Source organism: Myotis nattereri (genome assembly GCF_964212035.1).
Source record: "Myotis nattereri genome assembly, chromosome: 13".
Lineage (NCBI taxonomy): Eukaryota > Metazoa > Chordata > Mammalia > Chiroptera > Vespertilionidae > Myotis > Myotis nattereri.
Window position 1 is genome coordinate 6249186 of NC_138088.1, and position 26964 is coordinate 6276149.

Below are 26964 nucleotides of genomic sequence, written 5' to 3' on the forward strand. Positions count from 1 at the left end.
CTCCTGCCATCTATCAAAGCACCCGTTACCCTGATTATGCAGCTGTCTCTCTCTCCTGACAAGTGTCAGGGCCCGAAGAGAGAGGCCAGATGACTGGTTCGACCCCGCACGCCAGGGTCGAGCACAGACAGCACCGGCTAAAGGGAACCCCTCTGCACCCCTGGGGCCAGAATCTGAGTTGAGGGAAGTTGCGTGAGAGTTTCTTTCCATCGAGGGGTTGAAGGTTCACATCCACAATTACACCTCCTGAACGCCTCAGACAATTTCTCACGTCAAACCCGAGTAAAGCAGACGGTGGAGCCTCCTGTCATTTTCCGCCCCGGGGCGGCTCATCGGGGCTTCTCACGCCACGACAGGAAACACGTGACCCCATCTCCCCACCGGTGGCCTTCGTGGCTCAGTAAGGGGACCTCGGAGCGGTGCACACTAGACCCGAAGGGGTGACTGGAGTCCCTGGGTCCTCACGGAGCCCAAGAGGAGGTTGGGGCCGAGGCGAAGGGCAGAGATCTTTATTTCCCCACGTACCAAGCGAGGTGATGCTGCCTCGGTGCGGTCCCGCCCACCCCGGGACGCCGCCTGGCGAGGAGCGTGGGACCCTGCACCGCACAGCGGCGTCCTTGGGATCGAGGACGCGCCTCTGCCCGCCGGGGAAGCTCCGGGCGTCGGCGGCGGCCGGCGGAGAAGTTTCAGAGGCGCCCCACCGGGGTCGCTTGATGCGGGGCTCACAGGCGGGGCCCGAACTCATGCTGGGACCCGCACCGCGCAGTCCCCGGCCGGCCCGGGCGGACAGCCTCGTTCACTAACCCTGCGGGACGGACTGCGCCTCCTTCTCGGCGCCGCCGGGCACCATCCCCTCTCTGCGCTGCCAGCTTCTGCAGCTGCTGCTCCGCCGGCTGCCCAAGCCAGGCCCTCCCCCGCCGCCTGCCTTCCCTCTTCCGCGGGGAACCCGCCTGCCTCAGGATGCGCCGCCCGGACACGGGCTCCGTTCACTTTCCCACCACCGGAAAACTGCCGTCAGGCGCGGCCGGCTTCCGGGTCGTACCACGTCGCAAAGCGGAAGTATGAGGCTTAGCGGACACCGGCGCCCGGAAGGTCAGCGTGTGAAGGAGTCGGTGGGAACGCGCGTCTCCCCGCTGTTACTGAAGAGCGACGGCCGGACGGGCGACCGCGGCCTGAGGCGGGGGTGAAGGGCCGACGGGCAGTTTGCGGCGAGGCCATGGAGGGCGGCGGGGGAAGCGGCAACAAGACCACCGGGGGGTTGGCCGGCTTTTTCGGAGCCGGCGGAGCTGGTTACTCGCACGCGGATCTGGCCGGAGTCCCGCGTAAGTACCGCGCGCGGCTCGCGATCGTTTCTGCGACTCGGCCCGGCGTGCGGCCGCCCTGCCCTCTCTCACTTGTTGGTGCTCACGGTCCGCGGTGGCCGTGGTGCGGTTGGTGTGTCTCTGCCGCCCCGTCAAGACCGAGCAGATGTTGGGGGCCATGGGTCCCCGGCAAGCTGACGAGGGCTCGGATGTTGCACGTTTCCTTCCTTCCGTATCCGAGCCTCGTGCCGTCTCTCTCCTCCCACACGTTTATCTCCGTGTGGTGGGCTGTGTATTCGGCCCCACGTTAAGAGGGGGGCCCAGCTCTGCCCGTAAATGTATTCCAAACAGGATCCCGTAGAAAACCTTTTAGCGCACAGCCGCCTCTTCTACCCCACAAAGTCGCCGTCAGGTCGGAACCTCAGTAGCACAGGGAGGCGACCGAGAGAGGAGCCGGGACCCGGGCGGCGCTCAGGCGAGCTGGCCTTGCAGGTCCCCGGCGAGAAGAAAGACTTTCGGGCGAGGCGTGTGCGAGGCGGAGGTGCAGAAGCGTGAACACCGTGCCTGTGCCCGCCTCGTTCCCAGGAACACGGACTCCAGACCCTCCGGGCGGCGTGGGATGCGGGAACTCGGACTTAACGATAGTAGGGGCTTGGTGGAGGATCACGGCTGGATAAAACTGTTTTCTTTTTGATAATTCTTGAATGTCTCTAGGTCCTTTAATGCTCAAGAACAACAACAAAAAACCTTTTCCAGCTCCTAGTGTCAAAACTGCATCTAGAACACAGTTTATGTGTGCATCGTAGGAGTCTGGGTGTTGGGGCTCGAGGCAAAGCGTTGTCGTGTTAACTGGACTAAGGTTGAAGGCTGGGGGGGCGGGGGGTTGAAGGGTGCACACCAGTCATTGAGCGCCTACAACGAGCCAGTGACTTTAATGGACCTAAGCAGTTAGTTTCTTTTTTTTTTTTTTCTTTGTAAGGCCGCTGCTTTCATGGAGTTTACATCCTACGGAAGTGAGCAAAGTCACAAATAAAAGCACCTCAGTTAGCGTTAAGTGTGCGTAAAGGCAGCAAAGCCAGGCCATGAGATGGTGCGGGAAGCAGGAACCATTTGGGAATGGGTCAGGGAAAGCGACTCAGGGTGTTTGTTGGTATTTGGGCTGTGGCCTGAATACAGATGCCTGGGAGGAGGCAGACATACCGCTGGAAAGGTCCAGTGCCTGTGTCCCGAGAAGAAAACAAACGGCGTGTTGGAGGAACTGTTAGATGTGTCTGCAGAATTGCAGGCGAGTTGGGGCGGTAGGAGATGCCGAGGCGGGGGGCGAGGACGGCAGCTACTGTAGTGTTGGTGAGCCCTGGTGAGGCGTTTGCATTGGTAAGTGTAAATGGCCGCCATTCGGGCTGGTCTCCGTTTCTTAAATCACGTTCGTTGCTATGTAGAAGGTGAACTGAAGGGCCCTAGCCTGTTTGGCCCAGTGGATAGGGTTTGGCTCGGTGGAGAGAGCGTCGGCCTGTGAATCCCTGCGAATCAAAGGTCCGGGGTTCGATTCGGTCAAGGGCACTACCTCGGTTGGGTTGCATGCTCCTCCCAGGCCTGGGCCCTCAGGGCGCGTGGAGGCGGCAACCAAATCAATGTGTTTCTCTCTCTTCCACTCTCTAAAAATCAATGGAAAAATATCCTTAGATGAGGATTTTGCTTTTTAAGGGAATTGAAGGGACTACTGTAGTCGAGTGAGATTTAAGGGACTAGGATGGTGTCAATAAAGACAGTGGTAACACACAGTACAAGGTCGCTATTGAATCGGAACTACTAGGACTTTCAGTTGATGAAAAGACCAGAGTCATAGGAAATGCATAGATTTGTGAACAATCAACTAAGATACAGAAGGATCCAAAGATTAAATTTAAAATGTGAGAAAGTTTATTTTCCTAACTTCAGTTAGTGGGATTCCAGGCTGGCCCTCTTGGTTTCCATTTTCTCTCGTCCTAACCCCCATCCCTGTGGTAATGGCCAGAAAATTCTCTACCCTGCCATAGTAAATCAACTCTGTCAGCAACTGTCAACATGGAACTGCCATGAAATATTTATTCACAGCACACAGCCCAAACACTGTTTCTCCCATGGAATTATTTGGTTTCTTGTCGGTTTCATTTTGCAATTTGTACAGTTGGCAAGCACTCTTGTAGCAAAGTAGAAAGGAATTAGCTTTATAATTGACCTGGGCTGTGCTTCCTTATATGTGTGGGTGCCTGAGCCACCACTGTAATACCCGGTTTGGGATTGAAGGCAATAGGAGGAGGTAGCCCCAAAACTGCCTGAGAAGAAGGATAAGCATAGAAAAGTGAGAGGAAATACCACATTCAGTGAGTCTGTGAGTCAAAATTGCAAAACATGAAACAAGAGCACAATTAATGCTAAATTAAATAACTTTAAATTTCTTGTTGCAATATGATGCTTTGTTTTCTTCTAGTGACTGGTATGAATCCTCTCTCTCCTTATTTAAATGTGGATCCACGGTATCTCGTGCAGGTAAGATTAAAACTAGTCCTTTTATGGTTTTACTAGTTAGGTGCTTACCATTAAAAAATTTTAAATGTTAGGTATTTATGCTGACCTGATCTGTAATATATATTTTTGGAGGCACCAGTTCTCTGGTATCTGTTCACCCTTTTTTCTCATAAACCCTAGGGATTTGGCTTGCAAATCTCCCTGACATTAGTTGATTAAATCTCTTTGAAAGGTTTTGGGGTTTGGTTTTTCCCCCATATTTTTTAAATTGTGGTAAAATAACACTAGCAAAATTTGCTATATAACTTTTTAAGTGTTATGTTCACTGTCACTAAATACATTTGTACAACCATCACCACCTACTATATCCATAACTCTTGCATCTTGTAAAAAATGAAACTCTGTAGTCCCCCCTTTCCCGCAGTTTCACTTTCTGTGGTTTCAGTTACCCATGATTAACTTTGAAAATATTAAATTTAAAAATTCCAGAAATAAACAATTTATAAATTTTAGATCACAGGCCATGCTGAATAGTGTGATGAAATCTCCCACTTCGTACAGCACAGGCCATAAATCATCCCTTTGTCCAGCAGATTGACACGATATATGCCACTCCTCTTACTGTTATCAGAGAAAGACCCACAACATTCACATAACTTAATACAGTGTATTGTTAAAATTGTTCTGTTGTATTAGTAGGAGTTGTTAATCTCTTACTGTGCCTATTTTATAAATTAAACTGTCATAAGTACAGGAAAAAAACATAGCAGGTATAGAGTTCAGTACTATTCACAGTTTCAGGCATCCACTGGGGATCTTGGAACAGATCACCCATGGATAAGGGAGGAGTAGTGTACCCATTACAAAATAACTCCTCATTCCACTTTCCCCACAACCCCTGACAATCACCCTTCTGTCTCTGATTCTGTATACTCTAAGTACCTCAAATAAATGGAGTCATATAGTATTTGTCTTTTTGTGACTGGCTTATTTTATTTAGCATCTCATTCCATGAATAATATTACATTTTGGTTATCCATTCATCTGTCCGTGACACTTGTATTGCTTCCATGTTTTAGCTATTGCAAATAATGCTGCTATAAACATGGTGTATAAATATAAATACCTCTTTCAGACCCTTCTTTTAACTTTTTTTATTATATAGCCAGAAGTGGAATTGCGGCATCATGTGGTAATCCGTTATTTTCTGAAAAATTGCCATATTGTGTTCCACAGCAGCTTGCTATTTTACATTCCCACCAACAGTGTTCAAGGACTCCAATTTCTCTATGTCCTAGCCAACACTTGTTATTTTCTGGGTTTGTTTTTTATCATAGCTATCCTAATGAGTATGAGGTAGTAACTCATTGTAGTTTTGATTTGCATTTATATCTCCTGTGGAGAAATGTCTGTTTAAGTCCTTTGTCCACATTTAAATGGCGTCTTTTTTTGTTGAGTTTTCTATATATTCTGAATATTATGTCCCCTTATCAAATGCATAATATAAAAATATTTGGTTCCATCCTAGCTGGTTTGGCTTCCTTGGTAGAGCATTGACCTGCGGACTGAAGGGTCCCACTTCCAATTCTAATCAAGGCACATGCCTGGTTTGCAGCTTGATCCCCAGAAGGCAGCCGATCAATGATTCTCTTTCATCATTGATGTTTCTATCTCTCTCTCCCTTTCCCTTCCTCTCTGAGATCAATAAAAATACATTTTTTAAAAATTAAAAATGGCCCTAGTCAGTTTGGCTCAGTGGATAGAGTGTCAGCCTATAGATCAAAGGGTCCCAGGTTCAATTCCAGTGAAGGGCACGTACCTCAGTTGCAGGTTCCTGCCTGGGCCCTGATCAGGATGCATGCAGGAGGCAACCAATTGATTTGTTCCTCTCACATCGATACTCCTCTCTGTCTTTCCCTCTCTCTAAAAATTAATGGAAAAATATCCTCAGGTGAGGTTAAAAAAAAACACACAAATGGAACTGCCTTATGACCCAGCAGTTCCACGTCTGGGAATTTATCTGAAGAAACCCAAAACACTAATTTGAAAGAATATATGCATCCCTATGTTCATTGCAGCGTTATTTACAATAGCCAAGATTTGGAAGCAGGCCAAGTATCCATCAGTAGATGAGTGGATAAAACCACTATGGTACATTTGCACAATGGAATACTACTCGCCCGTAAAAAGGAAGAAAATTTTACCCTTTGGATGGACCTGGAGAATATCCTGCTAAGTGAGATAAGCCATTCAGAAAAAGACAGGTACCATATGATTTTACTCATGTGGAATTTAATGAACAAACTGGTCTAACAAGCAAAATAGAGACAGACTTAAAGATAGCAAGCAGATAGCTCTGGTGGTTAGGGGATTGAGCAAAAAGAGAACTTGTGGACATGGAAAACTGTGGTGATTGCGGTGGGAGGGAGAAGGAATGTAAGGGTATAGGAAGAACAAATGGTGGTGGAAAAAGTAAAAGAAAAATGAATAGCATTCCAGTAAAAATATTGGCATGATTTGTTCTCCTGTGTAATAAAAGCGTAGTATGCAAATTGTCCCCTCAACCGGGGGTTCGACCATAGGCAGGGCCAGCTGAGGAAAGGGAAGGAGTAGCCAGCTGGCAGCCCCTAGGGACCCTACCAGTGCACGAATTTTGTGCACTGGGCCTTAGTAAAGTTATAAGAAATAATAGTAAGTTAAACACAAATGAGGAAGCATAACCTGGGAATCTTTAAATGAAATCTTAAATCCTTACATATATAAGAAAGTACTTAATTACTTGAGTTTATTTTATTAGATCAGATTATTAGTATTCATGAGTCTATGCATGAGCACTTGAAATTAGGCTTATACATTTTAAGGTTTACACATTGGCCTCAGTATTCTATTGTTTGGGGTTTCGTTTTGTTCTTTTAATCCTCACCAGAGGACATGCTTAGAAAGAGAGAAGCATTGATTGCTGCCTCCCGTATACTGCCCCCCACTGGGGATCAAGCCCACAAACCAGATATGTGCCGTGACCGGGAATCAAACCAGTAACCTTGTGGTGCTTGGGATGATGCTCAACCAATTGAGCCGCTCAAACTGAGCTGTTTTGGGTTTTTTGGTTGGTTGGTTTTTTATTAGGATATTGGATTAAACTGATCAAGAAACTTCAGAGAGTTTTGTTAGATATCTCAGGAATGCAAGGTTGATTTAACATTTGAAAATCATTGTACTGTGCCATATCAGCAAAGAAAAGAAACTACACGATTAGCTCAATAGATGCAGAAAAGGCATTTGACCAAATTTAACATTCCTTTGTGTTTAAAACACACACACACACACACACACACACACACACACACACACACACTTCAATCTGGTAAGGTTTTTTTAATCAGAATTTCCAAAGCTATGGGACTGGGTGACGGTGGACAAAGGGATGGGAGTGGGGACGGGGACATCTGTAACAGTGTCAACAATAAAAATGAAGTTTAAAAAAAATCCAGAGAGAGAACTCATGCGGGGGAAAAAAAGCCAAAGCTAACATGGTGAAAATCTCAATATGTTCCCACTAATAAGGAACATGACAAGGATATCCACTCTCTTCGCTTGTCTTCAGCATTGTCTTACCAGGGCAATTAGGCAACAGAATGAATGGCATCCAGATTGATAAAGAAAGAAGTAAAACTATCTATTTGAAGGTATCATGATCTTGTGTATGGAAAGTCCTAAGGGTCCAGCTGGCATGGCTCAGTGTTTGAGTGTCAACCTATTCACCAGGAAATCATGGTTGGATTCCCAGTAGGGGGCTTGCAAGAGCAGCTTATCAGTGATTCTCTCATAATTGATGTTTATCTCTCTTCCTCGCTGAAATCAATAAAAATATATTTAAAAAAGAAAGAAAATCCTAAGTACACCACAAAAAACTTAGTTTTAATTTAGAATTTCAGCAATGTAGAATGACACAAGATCAGTATACCTAATTAATTATATTTCTATATAATAGCAATGGACACCACAAAAATGAAAGTGCAAAAACAATTCCATTTGCAATGATATCAAAAAATAAAATATGTAGGACTAAATTCAATAAAAATGCAAAATTTGTACTTTGAAAACTATAAAACATTATTGAAAAAACTTAAGACAAATAAATTGAAGGTATTCCAGTTTCTTAGAAGGTTTAATATTGTTAGAATAACAGTAATTTCCAAATCAACCTGCAGATTCAACAGCCTCTATCAAAATCTCAGCAGGCTTTTTTGCAGAAATTGGCTGATTTTAAAATACATATGAGAATACAAAGAATACAAAATAGCCAACAATCTGGAAAAGAAGAGCAAATTGGAGCACTCACACATCCCAATTTCAAAACTGATTCCCAAGCTACAGTAATTAAGACATTGTGGTGCTGGCACAAGGATAGCTATATAGATCAACAAAATAAAATTGAAAGGCCAGAAATAAACTCTTCACATTTATAGTCAGTAGGTTTTCAACAAGGGTATGAAGACAATTCAGGAGGGAAAAATTGGTAATCATATTTTTATAGAAACCAAGAGCTTTAATTTCATGGATTCCTCCCCCAACCCAAATTAATGTAATTTGACCAGGGTCTACTCCCTCAAAATCTTTGAAAAGTTTTGTTATATGGAACAGTACTTTTTTTTTTTAATCCTCACCTGAGGACATGTTTGTTTGTTTGTTTGTTTTAGAAAGAGAAGAGAGAAACGTTGATGTGAGAGAGAAACATCAACAGTTGCCTCCTGCATGCGCCCCAAATAGGGATCAAACCAAAGACCTTTCAGTGTACAGGATGACGTTCCAACTAACTGAGCCACACGGGCTAGGGTGAAACAGTACATTTTTATTAACTTTAAAAGCCCCAGTGACAAGTAACCATCACATTATTTTCAAGTCACTATATATGAATGAAGTATATTTGCTTTCAATCCTCATCGTCTTTTTAGTATAGTTGACCCTAACAAAGAGTAAGTTGGTAATGACATGCATTTGTACTTACTAATGTTCATCACGACCATTTTTTAAATTACCTATTTGTAATTAATGACTCATTTTTTGATTGAAAGATAATTACTTACCTCATCAAATCAAATGTCACATTTCTAAAAACCTCAAACCAGAAGCATAATTTAAAATTAAGTCATTAATTTGAAATTCAGGAAGCACCCAAAATTTACAAAACTGTCTAATAATCTAATAATAAAAGCATAATATGCTAATTAGACCTGATAGCCGACCGTCCTTCCAGACAAAGCCGAGGGGGCTTCGAGGGCCAAGGGCAGGCCCCAGCAGCGGTGGCGGGGTGATGGGGGCAGCACCTTCCCCTGATTGGCCCGGTCGCCTCCCGCAAATGGAGGCCAGACTGTGGCTTAGGCCCGATCCCCGTGGGACCTTTGTTTAGTAAGTGCATTCCTGATTAGGAAAATCATAGCTCTGCACTGGTTTTAAGCTGTCAGTAGGACATCCCCTGATGTCTCCTGGACTGTGAGAGGGGGCAGGCCAGGCTGAGGGGACCCCCACACACACACACCAGTGCATGAATTTTCGTGCACTGGGCCTCTCGTGTATGAATATTATTCATGGTATGGCATCTATTCAGTGTGTGCTTATTGCCCAACCAACCATTTTTGTGTGATAAGAATAGATGTGTTTGCTTATTTGTGCGATTTTTGCTGAGAATATATGCATAAGGCAAAAATCAAAATCCAGTGCAGAGCTATGATTTTCCTAATCGGGAATGCACTTACTAAACAAAGGTCAGCATTTCACAAAGGGACCTGTTAGAGAGTTGCTAAATGTGTATGTACTGTCCTTCAGGGGCTTTTTCTAATCATTTTTGTGTGGAGAGCTTGGAAAAATGTATTGAACATGTCCTTCATAAGAATGTATTTTATTGCCCTAACTGGTTTGGCTCAGTGGCTATAGAGTCGGCCTGCGGACTGAAGGGTCCCAGGTTCGATTCCGGTCAAGGGCATGTACCTTGGTTGTGGGCACATCCCCAGTAGGGAGTGTGCAGGAGGCAGCTGATGTTTCTCTCTCATCAATGTTTCTAACTATCCCTCTCCCTTCCTCTCTGTAAGAAATCAATAAAATATATTTTTTTTAAAAGAATGTATTTTATTGCACAATTAATCATATGGTGTTATTAGAGTAGCATTTCTTATCCTAGGGTTTGGTTTATACCAAATTTTGTGTATGCATTTATTGGAAAGAGGGTCTATAGTTTTCTTTGTAAGATTATCAAAGGAATAATTATTAAGGTAATTTTGCCCTTGCATAACTGATCCAAACTGTTGTGCTTTTATAGTTTCTGCTCATTTTTTTTAATGGTCATTTGCTCTTACACATCATAAAATGGTGTTTGATGTGGAATGAACGTTATTTTCTCCTTTCAGACTGTTAAGAATAAATGGTTGCTTCTCATAGCTTTCACTTCACCTTTCTCTAGGGCTGTTCTTCCTAAACTCTGTTGCACTGTTGCTTCAAATTTATTATTACACCAGAGGCCCGGTGCACAAATTCGTGCATGGGGGCAGGGGACCATGGGAGGTTGGCCGCTGGCCCCAAGGAGGGAGCCAGCCCTCAGCCCCCTTGGGAAAGGGTCCGTGTCCACCACAACCCACCCCTGGTTCCCCAGCCCAGCCCAGAGCCCAAAGGCCCCGGTGGGTGGGGAGAGGAGGCAACACCACCATCGGCACCCCGCCTCTCCCCCCTCCTCCTTCCCTTGCTGCCGCACCACCCACTGTGGCAGGCAGGCAGGCAGGCAGCTCCCAGGGAAGGGAGAGGAAGGGACTTGTGTCGAGGGCTGACTTTCATTAGATTGCAGTGAGGGAGCTGCTCTGCTAGGTATGAAACACCAACCCAGAAGCAGGTCTCTCTGAATGGTTTAGCAACAGGGACTGATGGGGGCCGGCCGGCTGGGGGGAGGGGCCGCAAGCAGTTGGCTGTGGGAGTGCACTGACCACTAGGGGGCAGCTCCTGCATTGAACGTCTGCCCCCTGGTGGTCAGTGCGCGTCATAGCGACTGGTCTGTCGTTCCGGTAGTTCGGTCATAACGGTTGCTTAGGCTTTCGTATATAGAGATAAGGCAAATTACATGCAATCTGTAAAATTTACATTGAGAAGCACAGTTCTGAACAAGGATCCTTCCTAAGAATGCAGGTGCATAACTATATATGTTGTATGTTTCATTTCACTTTGATTTAGATGTTGCTGTTGTTGCAGAAAGTTTTATTTTTAAGTATAGTTAAGTTTTAGTTAATTTAAGATGATACTTTCTGTGAAAAACTACTTTAACAAATTAAAAAACACTCTGCAAGTACTCTGTCTTGAGAGGAGCTCAGCTTTGTCTTCATTATTACTCCTTTAGGATACAGATGAGTTTATTTTACCAACCGGAGCTAATAAAACCCGGGGCAGATTTGAACTGGCCTTTTTCACCATTGGAGGATGTTGTATGACAGGTGGGTGTAATAAATTTTTTAAGTGTTCTTAATCTAAGTAGTCAAAGATGCTTAAAATCAAAAGCAATTAGAATATTTTACGTTTTTCATCTTTTTCTGTTATATAAAAAATGAAAAAGAATCAAAAGTGCAGTTGTTTTTAAATATAAAGATGTATTATTTGGATGAATTGTTAACTATGATTTACTAGGGGCTGCATTTGGGGCAATGAACGGTCTACGGCTAGGATTGAAAGAAACCCAGAACATGGCCTGGTCCAAACCAAGAAATGTACAGTAAGTCTTATGTAATCATCTGATGTGGTAATGTTGACTGTTAACCGCTACTCTGTCGGCTTGATGAGCACTATCTTGTGATTACAAATGTTGAGAGTATTGATAAACTTTTTGGTCAATCTTTTTTCTTAGTCAAAATAAAAGGAACTAAGAAATCGAGTTAGTGACTCTTAAGCTTTTAAAAGGAATGATTTTTGAGCCAGTGTCCCTCAGTCAGCTAGTGCTACCCCAACCTAACTTCTCAGCTACACCTGTTTCATTCTGCAGGCCTACAAAACCTGCTTTTCAAATTTCTGAATGATTAGTATATTATTTGGATTGTTCAGGGGCATCCAGAACCATAGGGTAGTGAAGAAATAAAAAGGACATAAGAGTGATTGCTAGATTCGCTATTACTTGACTTGAATTTAACTTCACTTTCTACTTCTGAAGTGGAACGCTACAGAAAATTTAAATCAAATTCCTAGAACTTAGAGGTAGTTCCAGAAGGAATAAGATAGTTTTCTAAGAAAATTATTTTGCAGAAAAGGGAAAGTACAATTAAGAAGATCAGAAGGTGTATATAATATATATCTTCACCCAGCTTAAGAAATGAACATGACCAGTCCCTGTTGACATTCCCTTAGTATATTGTTTAGTTTTGTATGTTTTTGTACTTTATGTGAGTGAAATCACAGTATACATATATTCTTTTTTTTAATGAGAGTCTTGTTGGTCTTATTTTTTTATTGTTACTTATTTTTTTAGAGAGAGAGGAAGGGAAGGGAATAGAGAGAGAGAAACATGTATGAGAGAGGAACATCATCAATCGGCTCCCTCCTGCAAAGTCCCTACCAGGGAGTGATGCCACAACCTGGGCATGTGCCTTGACAGGGAATTGAACCAGCAATTGTTGGTTCTTGGGTCTACACTCAACCGCTGAGCACACCAGCTGGGCTACATATATTCTTCAATGGCTCACATAGAACACTTGAAACTCCATCTGCATTATTTGTTGTTTAGCCAGCAGATGGCAGCAGGTGTCTGCTAGAATTAGACCTTGGGGAATTTGAAGGTAAATTCCTGTTACTGTGTTGATCGTTGCCCTTGCTTTACTAGCCCAGATTCTTGACTATTCATATATATATATATATACATGCATACACACACACACATATGTGTATATGTATATGTGTGTGTGTGTATATATATCCTTAATATTTGTTCCTTACTCCGATTTTTTTTACTTTTTGTGTTGTGGAAAATTCGGAATGTATATAAAAGTAGGCAGAATAGTACAGTGAACACCTATGAACCATAACTTATGCTCAGTAGCCATCAACCAAGACCAATTATGTCCCATCTCCTTCTTCCCTTCCATATTATTAAGAAACCAATTCCCAGTGTTCTATCATTAAATATTAATTTGGAAGATCTAGAAAAAATAACCTTTGTTTTTTAAAACAGTAACGTTATTAATTTTTAGAGAGTCAAATTAGTTTTCATTTTTTAGAAATCTTCCACGCCGTTTTTTACATAATTATGCTGCTCTTCCTAGATAAGGAGACAGCATTTAAAAATGGAAAAAAGATAGGGTTTCAAGCTAGACAGATCTATGTACCTTCAAAGCCTAGTTCTAATACTTGTTATTTTGTAATCTTAGGTAAGCTTTTCGTACTGTCTGCCTATAAAGATTGTTGAGAGATGATTAAAGTTAGAAGTAAAGGCCCAATATGTGGAGGTACGGTGCCCAGTTGCATCCCAAAGAATTTTACCAATTTGCAGTGCTATCAGCAGTACAATACTATGAAAATTAAGAGTTTGTAAAGCTTGTGACAGCCCTAGTCAGTGTAGCTTAGCTGATGAGTGTTGTCCAATGCACTTCCCGGCCATCGGTTCAATTCCTGGTCAGGGCACAAACCCAAGTTGCGGGTTGGATCCCTCGTCCGGGTCCTGACGAAGGCAGCCGCTCAGTGTTTCTCTCTCACATTGATGTTTCCGTCTCTCTCCCCTCTCTTCCTCTGTTTAAAAATCAATCAAAAAAGAGTGGTTTCTGTTTGACAATTTTTTTAAAAGGCTTGTGACAAATGTAAAAACAACGTGCTAAACTTTAAATATATTGGTAAATAATTAATTAAAACAATATACTTCTCTATAAACAACCTTTTATAAGTAATACAAATTTTTATCATTGAGCATTGATATTTAGTTATTTTTTTTTGTTTGCTACTATAATTCTATAATACCCAGCAGTAGTCAGCTGTCCAGACAGATCGTTCCTGTGATGGTGTTACACTGCTGGGAGAGAAATGTCCTGTCTTCTTCCTCCAGTTGCCCCTGTCACTGTTCTGGTGGCATCATGCACTGGTGCAAGGCAGAACTGTGCTTCCTTGAGAGTGTGCTAAGCATCCACTTTGGCTGCTTAGTTCTAGTGTGGGAGCAGACACAGCGTGCTTTCTCCATGGGTTCTGATTTGTTGTTTCCTTCTCTTTGAGTACATATTTATTTTTAATTCTGCCCTATGTTCTATAATATTCCATGATTTGATTCTACTTAATATTCTCAACATATACCCCTCCCCCCCCAAAAAAACCTTAATTGTATGCTACTTTGTTCATTATAATGGCCATGTCAGTTTCTATAAACTTTTTTTCTTTTTGTGTTTCTGTAAACTTCTTATAAAAATACATTTCAGGCTGTCATTCAAAGCCTTTATGTGTTTGATATATATTTAATAATCTTATATATGTAAGAAATTTCCTTACTTGTTACTCGCAATGGTTGGCATTTTTAACATACCTTCATTTATATTTCTATAAAGTAAAAGCCATTCTTACTGAATTCTGAGGAGGTATTAAGTTTTTTTCATGAAGAAAACTTGGAATTGGATTTGTACTTTTTAAATAGCTGCAATTATGGTTTTTCACAGTACTAGAGGAAATAATGATTCTAAATACAGATTCTTTGTCTTTCTGCCCTTGAAGGATTTTGAACATGGTGACGAGGCAAGGGGCACTTTGGGCTAATACTCTAGGTTCTCTGGGTAAGTAAAGATTTCACTTGATAATAAATTATTAATGAAAAGAAAGAACGTACACATGTCATGAACAATTTGATCAACCAAAATGCTTTAAATTCTAGGAAGAACAGGAGCTACATAAAATAATCCCAAGGTTCTAATACCATCTTGTATACCATTTCTGAATGTTTTAAATCTTTTAAAACTCTAAAAAAAAAAAAACCCTCTAAGTACTCTCCTATCCAAGCACAACACCAAATAAAATCATGAACCTTTCCAAATACCTTCTTTGCATATCCGGAGTCATAGTCACATGCCTGGATTAGTGACTGTAGCTCGTCCTCCTTTTTGTTTTGAGTGGGTATACATAGCATTCCATCATATGGAAAGTCCCTTTCTGGACCAGTCTCTTCCTGATGGGCATTTTAGTTGTTCCCAGGCTTTTTCTATTACAAACATTGTTCAAGTGATCCTGCTGGCAACATGGGAAAGCAGCAGGTCATCCACAAAAAGCTGCTCTGCCCTCCACCATAAGCCAGCTGCTTATATTGGGTAGGAGGACAAAGATTACATGGGAAAGTGGGCCCAGGGTAATCATTACAGGTTACAAGTCATGTCGGCTTGGCAGGGGGGCGAGGGGGGGCATGGGGAGTGTCACATAGGGTGGGGTGGAGGGGTCAAATGTGGCAGTTTTGAGAACAGGTAAGAAAAGGGGTTAATGCAGCAATTTTTCAACTGGTGTGCCTGGTACATGGGAACTTCGATGCTAAATCTAAGAAAGTCTGGGTAGAACAGAATGGCTGAGTGATCACTCTTTATACCTTTGAATACTTACAGAATGGTGACTGTAGGATACAGTTATCTAAGTATAATTTCTATACTGGCTTTTAATCACCATTGTATTACTGATCAGTTCCATTTCCCCTGTAGCTTTGCTTTATAGTGCATTTGGTGTCATCATTGAGAAAACACGAGGTGCAGAAGATGACCTCAATACAGTAGCAGCTGGAACTATGACGGGCATGTTGTATAAATGTACAGGTAGGAGATTTTGAATAGAGAGTTCTCTTAATATACACTTGAAGTATGCTTTTGATGCATAGATTTCGAAGGAATCTGCATCCTTTTTTTTTGCAGTATAATCTAGTGTTCTCAGAAACCAGAGATTGTTACGGTTTTGGTTTGTTTAGTTTTGGTAAAATACATATAAGATTAACCATCTGGCCATATTTTAAGTGTACAGTTGAGTAAAGTTAAATATATTTACATTGTTGTGCAACCAATCTCCGGAACTTTTCTTCATTTTGCAAAACTGAAACTACTCATTAAGCAACTCTCCATTTCTCCCTTCAGCCCCTGGCAACTACCATTTTGCTTTCTATCTATGAAATTGACTACTTTAGGTACCTCATGAAAGTGGAATCATACAGTATTTGGCATTTTGTGACTGGCTTATTTCATTTAGTGTAATGTCCTCAGGGTTCATCCATGTTACAGCATGTGTCACAATTTTTTTCCATTCTAAGCAGATACTTGGTTGCTTCCACCTTTGGCTACCTTGAATAATACTGTTATGTATGAACATTAGATAAACTACCATTCAATTTTGAAAATAAAGTCCTAAGAGTTGATCCAAAATGGTCTGGGGAAGATCAGATATCAAATTCTCCTCTAAAATAGAAAAATAATTAACATTCACTGAACTATGATTATACTCCCAGCAATGAATACTTAATAATTTGTTTTATTTAAAACTGTGAAATGAGAATCACACTCCAGCTTTATAGATGAGCACAGTATTAAGACGACCTTTTTCAAAATGTCATATAAGCAGTGACAGCCTCACAGTTTTCATCACGTCAGTTTGTTTGTTTTTTTAATATATTTTATTTCTTTTTCACAGAGAGGAAGGGAGAGGAATAGAGAGTTAGAAACATTGATGAGAGAGAAACATGGATCAGCTGCCTCCTGCACACTTGCTACTGGGGATGTGCCCGCAACCCAGGTACATGCCCTTGGCCAGAATCGAACCTGGGACCTTTCAGTCCGCAGGCCGACGCTCTATCCACTGAGCCAAACCTGTTAGGACCGTCACGTCAGTTTTAAATTACTTAATTAAACTGCTTAAGTTCTTCACTCCTGTCTCTGAAGAGCACTTTCATGTGTTTGATTGCTTTATTATGTCTGAGACACTTGATTAACTGAGTAATTCTGTTTATTAGGAATTCTTTCATCACATGTATCAGGTAGTATTTTTGCTCAATTTTTATGAGAAAGAAATGTGAGAAGTCTCTCATGGTTATAAAGTCCAAGTTTTCCTATCATATCTAGAGTGAGAGGCTTTTCTATTTTGAAATAGATTGCATTTGGAATTTTATTCCTAAGAGCTCACACAGCTTCTTACACCATGTGTGGTGTGTTTACATGCAAACAGTTTCCAGGTAGAATATGTCCATGAAATGTTGCCTTGGCATAGAAAAAGCTTATTTTTTTTTAAATATATATTTTATTAATTTTTTTTACAGAGAGAAAGGGAAAGGGATAGAGAGTTAGAAACATCGATGAGAGAGAAACATCGATCAGCTGCCTCCTGCACACCTCCTACTGGGGAGGTGCCGGCAACCAAGGTACATGCCCTTGACTGGAATCGAACCTGGGACCTTTCAGTCCGCAAGCCGACGCTCTATCCACTGAGCCAAACCGGTTAGGGCGAAAAAGCTTATTAAAAACCTAAAAACACTTTCATATTGAAAATCTGTAGGGTCAGGCAAAAGAATTTAAAATTTTAATTGGCAGCACAAAGGTGGCACTCAGCCAGAAAGGGTTTTTAAATAACAAATTAATATTTTAAAAAATGAAGATTTCACAAAACTCTGGAATTCCAGCTTCTTTTGAATAAATGGAAGACACCAAGCTCACACTGTATGGTGGCAAATGGCTGGAGCAGAATGGGGAGCCACTTCTACCCCAGTGGGTGGGCATGGAAGCTGAGTCCCCACCATTCCCTGTTTTCTTACTCAGAGTAAGCCATTATGGCTTTTCCTGTGTTAGGAGCAGTTCTGAATGTACAAATGCAAATTATCTAATTTAAGGCATTATGCATATTTAAAAATAGAAAGGAAAAGGCTGAATACTTGATATTATCAAAAGAAATGGTAGCCAGTTTTCTGTGTCTAGGACTTCCTTGCAGTAATAGCTTGGGACAGCTTCCACATAAATTATGGAATAGAAAGCCTTTGGCTCAAAAGAGAAAAAGCAAAAAAGATTATCCATCAGTTCTGTCAGGTGATGAGTTGGTTGCAGCTCCCTTTCCATTGGGGACCATAGAGGAAGGTAAATGATCTGCTGAACCAAAATTCCAACATTGCTTCCCATCCCTGCCTCAGCAAAGGCAGATTGGTGTCTTTTATTGATTTTGTGTGGCAGGAATGCAAATGTGTAACTTCAACTTTCAGATTTGGAAAAGAGTTTGGGCACCCTAGTCTAGAGCAGCATAAACTATTAGGAGAGGAATTTCACATTTAGAAAATGGCTAATTCCTGCTGACCTAAAATATTTGCAATCCCCAGTGTACTCTTCAAAATATTATTTTTTTTAAAAAAAATGTATAGCTCTGGGGCTGTCACTTTAGCCCTCACCAGTTTGGCTCAGTGGATAGAGCATCGGCCTGCAGACTGAAGGGTCCCAGGTTCTATTCCGGTCAAGGGCACATGCCCAGGTTGTGAGCTCAGTCCTCAGTAGGGGGCGTGCAGGAGGCACCCAATCAAAGATTCTCTCATCATTGATGTTTCTATCTCTCCATCTCCCTTTCTCTCTGAAATCAACCATATATATACATATATGTGCATGTGTATGTATGTATATATATATACACACACACATAGCTATAATAATCCTATCTAATAATAGACAAACAGGGTAATTGACCGTACCTTTGCTACGCCTCCCATTGGCTAATCAGCATGATATGCAAATTAACCTCCAACAAAGATGGTGGTTAATTTGCATACGTAGGCTCCAAGCGGTGGAGTGAAGACTGAAGGCAAGCTGGAACAGCAAAGATGGAAGACGGAAGGCGGCTCTAGCCAGAGCAAAGGCCGGAGGAAAACCTGTGCCCGCAGCCAGGAGAAGGGAAGGCCTATTGCACGAATCTCTTCGTGCAACAGGCCTCTAGTAAAAGTATAATATGCTAATTAGACTGGACAGCCAGACAAAGCCGGAATTTCGTGCATCAGGCCTCTAGTATAAAATAAATGTGTTAAAAAAAAGGGGGGAAGGACTTTAGAATGAAAGTAGTATGATCCAATGTAGCCACTTTAGTACAAAAGTAGTACTTTTGCAGCTACTTAGTAGAAAGAAAAATTATGAGGAAAATACTACATGACAAAATGGGCTATTGTAACCAGACAACCAAGGAGTCAGGGCTGCCTGTCACTATGTGAGCCAACTAAGCAGAGACAGGGTTGAATCATACATGAGTGTTTATTCCAATCCTACTGGCAGCATGGGAGAGCAGCAGGTCATCCACAAAAATCTGCTCTGCCCTCCACCATAAGCCAGCTGCTTATATTGGGTAGAAGGACAAAGATTACATGGGAAAGTGGGCCCAGGGTAATCATTACAGGTTACAAGTCATGCAGGCTTGGGGGGGTCCACATAGCGTGGATGCCCTTGGGCGCCCCAGGACCAGATTGTAGATAATAGGGGCTGGGGTTGTAAAGAACAGGTTTCAGAGTATATTGTCTCAGCCTGGAGGTTATAAATCTCTCCATAACCATAGGCAGTTCTTGGGACAGGAGGTTGGACTGCATTCCGATGTGAGCTCCCATGTCCCAGGGCGGACAATTCCCAGCCAAGAGAAAATGTGCTTTCTAATCAGAACAGAACCATCATGGTTAACAGCATGATTAATATGTCTCATAATTAGTTTCCAATCTTCTATTTCTGCCCCTAACATTGTCACACCAGAAAGAGGCTAATTTTTTTTAATCCTCACCCAAGTATATGTTTATTGATTTGAGAGAGAGGAAGGGAGAAAGAAACATCTATCAGTTGCCTCCCATATGCACCCTGGCTGGGGTTTGAACCTGCAACTTTTTTCTTGTACACTGACACTCCAACCAGCTGAACCACCCTGCAGGGTCAAGAGGATAATTTTTAAAGTAATAATTCTGATGATACCATTTTTTAAATTTTGCCCTAGCCGGGTTGGCTCAGTGGATAGAGTGTTGGCCTGTGGACTGAAGGGTCCTAGGTTCGATTTTGTTCAAGGGCACATGCCTGGGTTGCGGGCTCTATCCCCTGTGTAGGGCGTGCAGGAGGCAGCCGATCAATGATTCTCTCTTACCATTGATGTTTCTATCTCTCCCTCTCCCTTCCTCTCTGAAAATCAATAAAAATATAATTTTAAAACATTTTTCACTTTATTTTGTTAATCCTCACCCGAGGCTATTTTTCCCATTGACTTTTAGAGAAAGGGAAGGAGGGAGAAAGAGGAACACCAATGTGAGAGAGACATATCAATTGGTTTCCTCCCATACGTGCCACGACCTGGGCCAGGGATCCAACCTGCAACCCAGGAATGTGCCCTTGACCAGGAGTTAAAACTGGGACCCTTTGGAGCATGAGCCGGCACTGAGTGACACCGACCAAGGCAATTTTCTTTTCTTTTTTTCCAATCACCATTTATCCCTTCTATGCCTTCTTTCACCTCCCCCCACATACAAGCTGTCTTCCTGCTCTCTGTCTATGAGACTATCTCTATTTTGCTTGGTAGTTCAGTTTGTTCATATGATTTTAGTTCAGACCTAATGTTTGCTTAATAAGTTATGTAAATATTTTTCAGAAGGTGTGAAATGTCATTATTAGATTTCCTGTGGCATATGAAAGTATTTAATAATAGCCAGTATTCTATCAGAACAAGAACAGCTTTAGTTTTGCTATTATCCATAAGTTTTGGAATGATTTAGAGGCTGATCACTTATCTTCAGGAAATAAGGCCTCAGAAACCAAGACATGGGTCCCCCTTGCCACTCACAAAAAATCCCTGATCAGTTAATCCTGCTCCTTCCATAAGAAAGTCATCTATAAAAGCAAACTAAGCAGAAGTAAAAAGATACACAAATCCAGTTAATCAAATTAAGCAATTGTCATCAGTTGTTATTAAAAGGTAATATTTATCCATGAATGCTAGGCCTTCAAAATTAAATTCTATGTGTCAAAAGGAGGAGCCTCTTGATGACTTTTTTGTTTCTGTTACTGACATCAGCATTGTTCCAGCAAATAAAAATGCATGTAACATATAAAATATGCAAAGGGCTAACTGCCATAATATAGAAAACATTTCAACAAATCACTTAAGTAAAAAATGGAGTAAGGATATGTCAGACACTTCAGGGGGAAAATACAAATGACTGCTCAATGATAGAAGTGGTTCAGTCTCACAAGCAGCCAGGAAAAGTAAAAGAAAACATTAAGATAATATTTTTCACCAACTGGCTTAAATAAGGTGATGACAGATGGCATTTAATATTGGCAAAAGATAAGCCGGTGTTTTGAAGGGAAATTTGGCATTAGTTATTATTTTAAATATGTAGATCCTTTGCTCAAGTAATCTAACATTCGGCAGTTTATTCCACAGCGAACTAAGGCATAGATGCAAAACTAAGGCTTTTGAGACTCACTTCAAGGAGAAGGTGATGTTTGCACAAAGACTGACACATGAGGGAGCATGTGAGGTGGGAGTCTGGAGGGAGTGATATAGGTAAAGGCCCTGCAGCATGAGTTCAAAGGCATTGGGAGGAGTATTTGAATCTGGGGTCGTAAAAATGGCAAGGGCCCTAACCGGTTTGGCTCAGTGGATAGAGTGTCGGCCAGCAGACTCAAGAGCCCCAGGTTCGATTCCGGTTAAGGGCATGTTCCTTGGTTGCGGGCACGTCCCCAGTGGGGAGTGTGCAGGGGGAAGCTGATGTATGTTTTTCTCTCATCGATGTTTCTAACTCTCTATCCCTCTCCCTTCCTTTCTGTAAAAAATCAATAAAATACATTTTTTTAAAAAAATGGCAAGGGACCAAATCATGGAGCAGATAGAGCTTCACAGGCCACAGGAAAGAATTTGGCCTAGACATCCGTTAATCTTACCTCCTAAATACTAGCATTTATTTTTACTTGTAAACCTTAAATTGTTTGTAACTTCCAGAGAGAGTTAAACTTTCACTCTTCTTCTGAGTTCAAAGTTTATACCAGGAGATATTCACTCAGGGTTGATAAACCCTCTAAAACTTGCATAAGATTCTGAAAGAGTCTGGGACACTCCCTACCACCCATAGAAAAGCCCCCTTGAAAAAGACTAAGGATCTGTGAAAATAGTCCTACACGGACATAGTAATGTGGGGAGTCAAAAACAGCTGAGATAGTTCAGTGTGTGTAGTGTTGCACGGAAGAACTGGCACTGCATGGGAGAGAGGGTGAGACTGCTGAGGGGAGCACAGCAAAGTCAGTGTCTACTGTTCACAGTCATATATCACTTCCGCTCTAACAGCAACAAGAAAAAACAGGGAAGCAGGAAACAGCCTCTAGTGACCCAGTCACCTTTGATTTCTACCTTTTTCTCACTATTCCCTCATTTCATCAGTTGTGACCACCTGGTTCATAGGTCGACACTCAACCACTAAGCCACGCCGGCTGGACTCCATTGATTTTTAGAGGGCGTGAAAGGGACAGGGAGAGATAGAAAGAAACGTCCATGTGAGAGAGACAGATCAATTGGTTGCCTACTGTAAGCACAACCACAAGGGCTAGGGATCAAGCCTGCAACCAAGGTACATGCCCTTGACTAGAATCGAATCCGGGACCCTTCATTCCACGGGCCAATGCTTTATCCACTGAGCCAAACCAGCTAGGGCGATAATCATATTCTTTAGAATCATGAAGATAAAGACAATTAGGGAACAGGGGATTAAGGTGAGGATGGGACTGCACCAGACAGTTGTGCATAATGAAAGTCTTTTAGTGCTATCTTGACTTTTAAATTGTGTATTGGGCTACTTTGATAATAACAAAAGTGAGTAAAGATTTAACAACATAAAAAGTAGGCATTACTTTGGGAGTGTGGTGGAGAGATACAGTGTAGTGGGTACAGAGTTTCAGTTTTGCAAGATGAAAGTTCTCTGGAGATGGATGATGATGGTAGCACAGCATTGCCAGTGTACTTAATGCTACTGAACTGGACACTTACGGTAAATAACCATGTTACATGTATTTTAAAACAATTTTTAAAAGTAATACAAAACAATTGTCAAGTTCATGCAAAATTTTAAATGTTTAGTAGCCATCTCAGTGTGTGTAGGTAAGGTTGTTCTTCTAAAGCAGGGGCCACCAGTTCCCTTTTGCTAGATGCCTGTCTATTCCTTATGCTTTACTTTTTTTTTTTTTTAGCTACATTTTAAATGCTTATATAAGTACTGCATAATAGCCATTGGTCCCTCAGAGCCTAAAATACTTATTTTCTGTCCATTTTAAGAAAAATTTGCCAATTCCTGCTCTAAAGTAATTATCAGTTCAATATATAAGCTCTGCCGTTAGCCAGCTCTCTGCCTCCCAAAAGGCATTTAAAGATTCTGGGCCTCATTTCCCCATGATCAGAAGGAGTATTTGCCCTCGCTGCTAGTTGTGTAAGGATCCAAAAGATGAAGGTAAATCTGTGAAACACGTCTCTTGTTTGTTGTGCTTTACAGACACCGACCGTTGGCCTTATTTGATTACACTGTGTTCAGAACAAGATATTTGCTAATCAACTTCCTGTGCTGAGTTAGCCAGAAGTTGATTACAGAAAGCTTAAAGCCAAGGTCCTCGAACTTTTAATAGATCAACCAGTTGAAAACTCTAAAGTTAGTGGTAAGAGTTAAAACTAAAACATGGCTGGTACGTGATAAAAGGCTACCCTAGAGTAAGGATTAACTGCGCTTACTACCCCAAACACTGCATATTTTTGGTGTTTTTTTGCTGGAAATAATTTTTTTCTAGTCTTCAAAGAAGTAACTTGATTTGAACTAAGTTTGTTTTATTTTGGTCAGAAAGTGGAAAGCTTTCTGGGGGATACACTGTTAATGACACTTAATATGCCATTGATGTCCCAAAGATCGGAAAGCCTTCCAGTTTGTTACCCCAGTGCCTATGCCCAGGAGGTTCATCTGATGGCTGAAAACTAGTGTAAAAATCTTTCCAAAAGGGTCAAGTAGAAGCTATGTTAAGATACTCAAAGCAGTGGGCCAACTGGCAGGCAGTTAGCAGCTATTTCCAAACCCACAGGCAGACTTCAGAGCTCTGGGTCTGCAACCTCCTAACCAGTGGTCGGCAAACTGCGGCTCGCGAGCCACATGTAGCTCTTTGGCCCCTTCAGTGTGGCCATGAAGTTTCAATAGCACTGTACGTGCGCGCCCGCACGTGGTATTTTGTGGAAGAGCCACACTCAAGGGGCTGCAGTTTGCCAACCACTGCCCTAGTCCAGTGGCCGGCAAATTCATTAGTCAACAGAGCCAAATCTCAATAGTACAACAATTGAAGTTTCTTTTGAGAGCCAGATTTTTTAAACTTAAATTGTATAGGTAGGTACATTGTTATTAACTTAATTAGGGTACTCCTAAGGCTTAGGAAGAGCCACACTCAAGTGTGGCTCGCGAGCCGCAGTTTGCTGACCACTGTCTAACCTAAAGGTCCAGGGAAGTTAGTCCGAATGTTTGATCCCAGGAAAGAGTATCTATGGGCATTATTGTGCTTTCAGTTCCTTGCCTTCCATCATTTTTCTGTTCAGTAGCAGTGAGGCCACCTTAGCTTTTGCTTTGTGTTGACTCAGAATGGTTAGAGCAGCCGTGGGCAAACTACGGCCCGCGGGCCGGATCCGGCCCGTTTGAAATGAATAAAACTAAAAAAAAAAAGACCGTACCCTTTTATGTAATGATGTTTACTTTGAATTTATTAGTTCACACAAACACTCCATCCATGCTTTTGTTCCGGCCCTCCGGTCCAGTTTAAGAACCCATTGTGGCCCTCGAGTCAGAAAGTTTGCCCACCCCTGGGTTAGAGTATTAAATTTCTGTAATCTGTTTCAGAGAACCCTCATTATACTCAAAAGGTTAGGTTTAGTAACTGAGCCATAGTGATCTGGCAGATAGCTTAGTTTTTATTCTCCTATACTTCGTAGTTTTTTCCATTTTAGGAAATTGGTCTAATTATAGTTCACTTTCAGCCCATAGAACTTTTTATTGACATACTCATCAAAAATAATTCATAGGTCCTTATTAAACTGAGATTGTTTTAAATGAGCAGATTGTACATTACTTTTGTTTCAACCACGTTGAATACAGTTGCAAGTTAAACTGCAGTGCCTACTCTAACTATAACAAGATGATAGAGAGATCTGGACTTCAAGGAGATATCTCCTATTTAAATTTTTTTGATGTTTCTGACTCTCCCCCTCCCCATATTTGACATCTACTTATAGATGTTGTGTATGCAGTTTCTGTTTGGGTCTGTTTAAGAGAGATAATTAGGGCGTTTCATAGTGGAAGCCTAATAAGCAGCTCAGCTATCAGAACTCTTCAGACTAGAGAGGCTCCTGGAAGGAGTGGCCATTTAATCTATCAGCTGAAACCATCTGGCAGGACATTCATTGCCGAAATGGTTGAAGTGAATTTGGCAACATCACTGAATTTCACAGAATTTCCTGTCTCAGACCTCAATAAGGTAATCACTGGATTGCAGCTCCATTGCGATCCTGACACAACTTGAAAAAAATACTCCACAGGTGCAGAGGTAGCTGCCTAAAGTTTATGGTCCCTACTTGTTTACGAAACTGTAAAAAACATCAAATACTTGAGTTACTTTTGGTAACCCCCATTTGTCTTAGCAGACTTGGGGGCTATTTTCAAATAACTGGTTGAAACATTTTTGTTTCTGCATTTCAAACAAAATATCTGTTGCTGATCCTTTTCAACACGAAAACTATTTTGTTGTTAAGCAAAGAGTTTAATCCTTGAATGTTTTCAACTAGTGTGATGATGCTAAAAGTCTCATTGCTTTGTAGTTGTAGAAGATTGTCCGACACATCAGTGTAGGAATGGGGGCAGGGGAGTGGTGCTTCACCAGCACCTAACTCAAAGCTTCATTATAGCCACTTATTACCACTACTTGAATCTTTAAAGTTAGTATTTTCAGAACACGTGCAGAGTCCAAAGGCTGCTCACTATTTCCAAAGGGAGTGTCGCCTTGTCTATATTATTGCCTTACTATCGTCAGTTGACAGTGCCAGTGAAGTCTGTATTAGCAGGAAATACTTTATCTGGCTGAGACTTCAATGATAAGCATAAGATCTTTAAAAGTATAAGAACAAGTCAGATTGAGAAAAGTCAAGAAATTTTTAATACTGATTCTTATGTAAAAATTGTGACATTGAAAAATGTTTGAAATGAAATATAGTACGTATATTAAACAGATCATTTAGGACAGTGGTTCTCAACCTGTGGGTCGCGACCCCTTTGGCGGTCAAATGACCCTTTCACAGGCGTCGCCTAAGACCATTCTGCATATCAGATATTTACATTACAATTCATAACAGTAGCAACATTACAGTTATGAAGTAGCAACAAAAATAATTTTATGGTTGGGTCACAACATGAAGAATTGTATTTCAAGGGCCAGAAGGTTGAGAACCACTGATTTAGGACATTTATCTCCTGATTTGGTTTATTATATCACTTGTAAAACTTTTACTCTCTGCTTGGGATGGAGTATTTATAAACATGAATGCTATGTCTCCATCTTGATACTCCTTTAATCCTTTGGTGCTAGGACACTATGCAATACAAATCTCTCTCTCTCTCCCCCCCCCCAGGTGGTCTTCGAGGGGTAGCACGAGGTGGTCTAGCAGGACTGACACTTACTAGCCTCTATGCACTATATAACAACTGGGAGCACATGAAGGGCTCTTTGCTCCAACAGTCACTCTGAAGATTCTGCCAACTTGTGACTAGAGGACACTTTAGTAGTCATCCAGATCAATTTATGAGTCCGTCTGGAGTTCTCTTCTATACCTACAAATAGTTTGAAAAATTGTGCAGATTTCCGAATTGCTGTGATGAAGATGGTTGACTAGACTGGCTTTCCTTCCAGCCATTAGTGAGTTGAAGCCAAAACCCTTTGGTGGCTGAGTAATATGGTTCTTTTTCAAGATCTTGCACCTGTTCTCTTTGTTACCTCCTGAACTGGAAAACCACTTACTCCCATCATTCAGGTCATTCTTGTTGTCAGTACTATATTCACCATGTTTGTTCATTTAATGATCCAAGACTGTAATATTGCCTTGTATTCCCAATAAAGTGTGAAAAACCAAAGTCCACTCCAACGTAAACATA

The 26964-nt window shown here is 41.7% G+C and overlaps 2 protein-coding genes across 2 annotated transcripts in view; one reads left to right on the forward strand and one right to left on the reverse strand.

The window, feature by feature from the left end:
- PARG (poly(ADP-ribose) glycohydrolase) overlaps positions 1 to 1002 on the reverse strand; it is a 182971-nt gene extending 181969 nt beyond the window's left edge. The window contains exon 1 of the mRNA XM_081104551.1: positions 526 to 1002. Coding sequence (XP_080960677.1) covers positions 526 to 745 — 220 coding nt within the window. The 5' untranslated portion in view covers positions 746 to 1002. The remainder of the gene's footprint in view (positions 1 to 525) is intronic.
- Positions 407 to 26954, forward strand: LOC308528775 (mitochondrial import inner membrane translocase subunit Tim23). The gene is made up of 7 exons (XM_081104552.1): positions 407 to 1322; positions 3772 to 3830; positions 11188 to 11281; positions 11472 to 11556; positions 14520 to 14578; positions 15485 to 15595; positions 26445 to 26954. Exons 1-7 carry the CDS (start codon positions 1217 to 1219, stop codon positions 26558 to 26560), a joined length of 630 nt encoding a protein of 209 aa, XP_080960678.1. The 5' UTR covers positions 407 to 1216; the 3' UTR covers positions 26561 to 26954.
- The last annotated feature ends 10 nt before the right edge of the window (positions 26955 to 26964 follow it).

Bases quoted from the DNA above. Each gene is read 5' to 3' on its own strand.
- LOC308528775 (XM_081104552.1), top strand. From the start codon at position 1,217: ATGGAGGGCGGCGGGGGAAGCGGCAACAAGACCACCGGGGGGTTGGCC. The intron at 3,831-11,187 runs GTAAGATTAAAA...TTACTCCTTTAG, and splicing joins ATCCACGGTATCTCGTGCAG to GATACAGATGAGTTTATTTT. The intron at 11,282-11,471 runs GTGGGTGTAATA...ATGATTTACTAG, and splicing joins TGGAGGATGTTGTATGACAG to GGGCTGCATTTGGGGCAATG.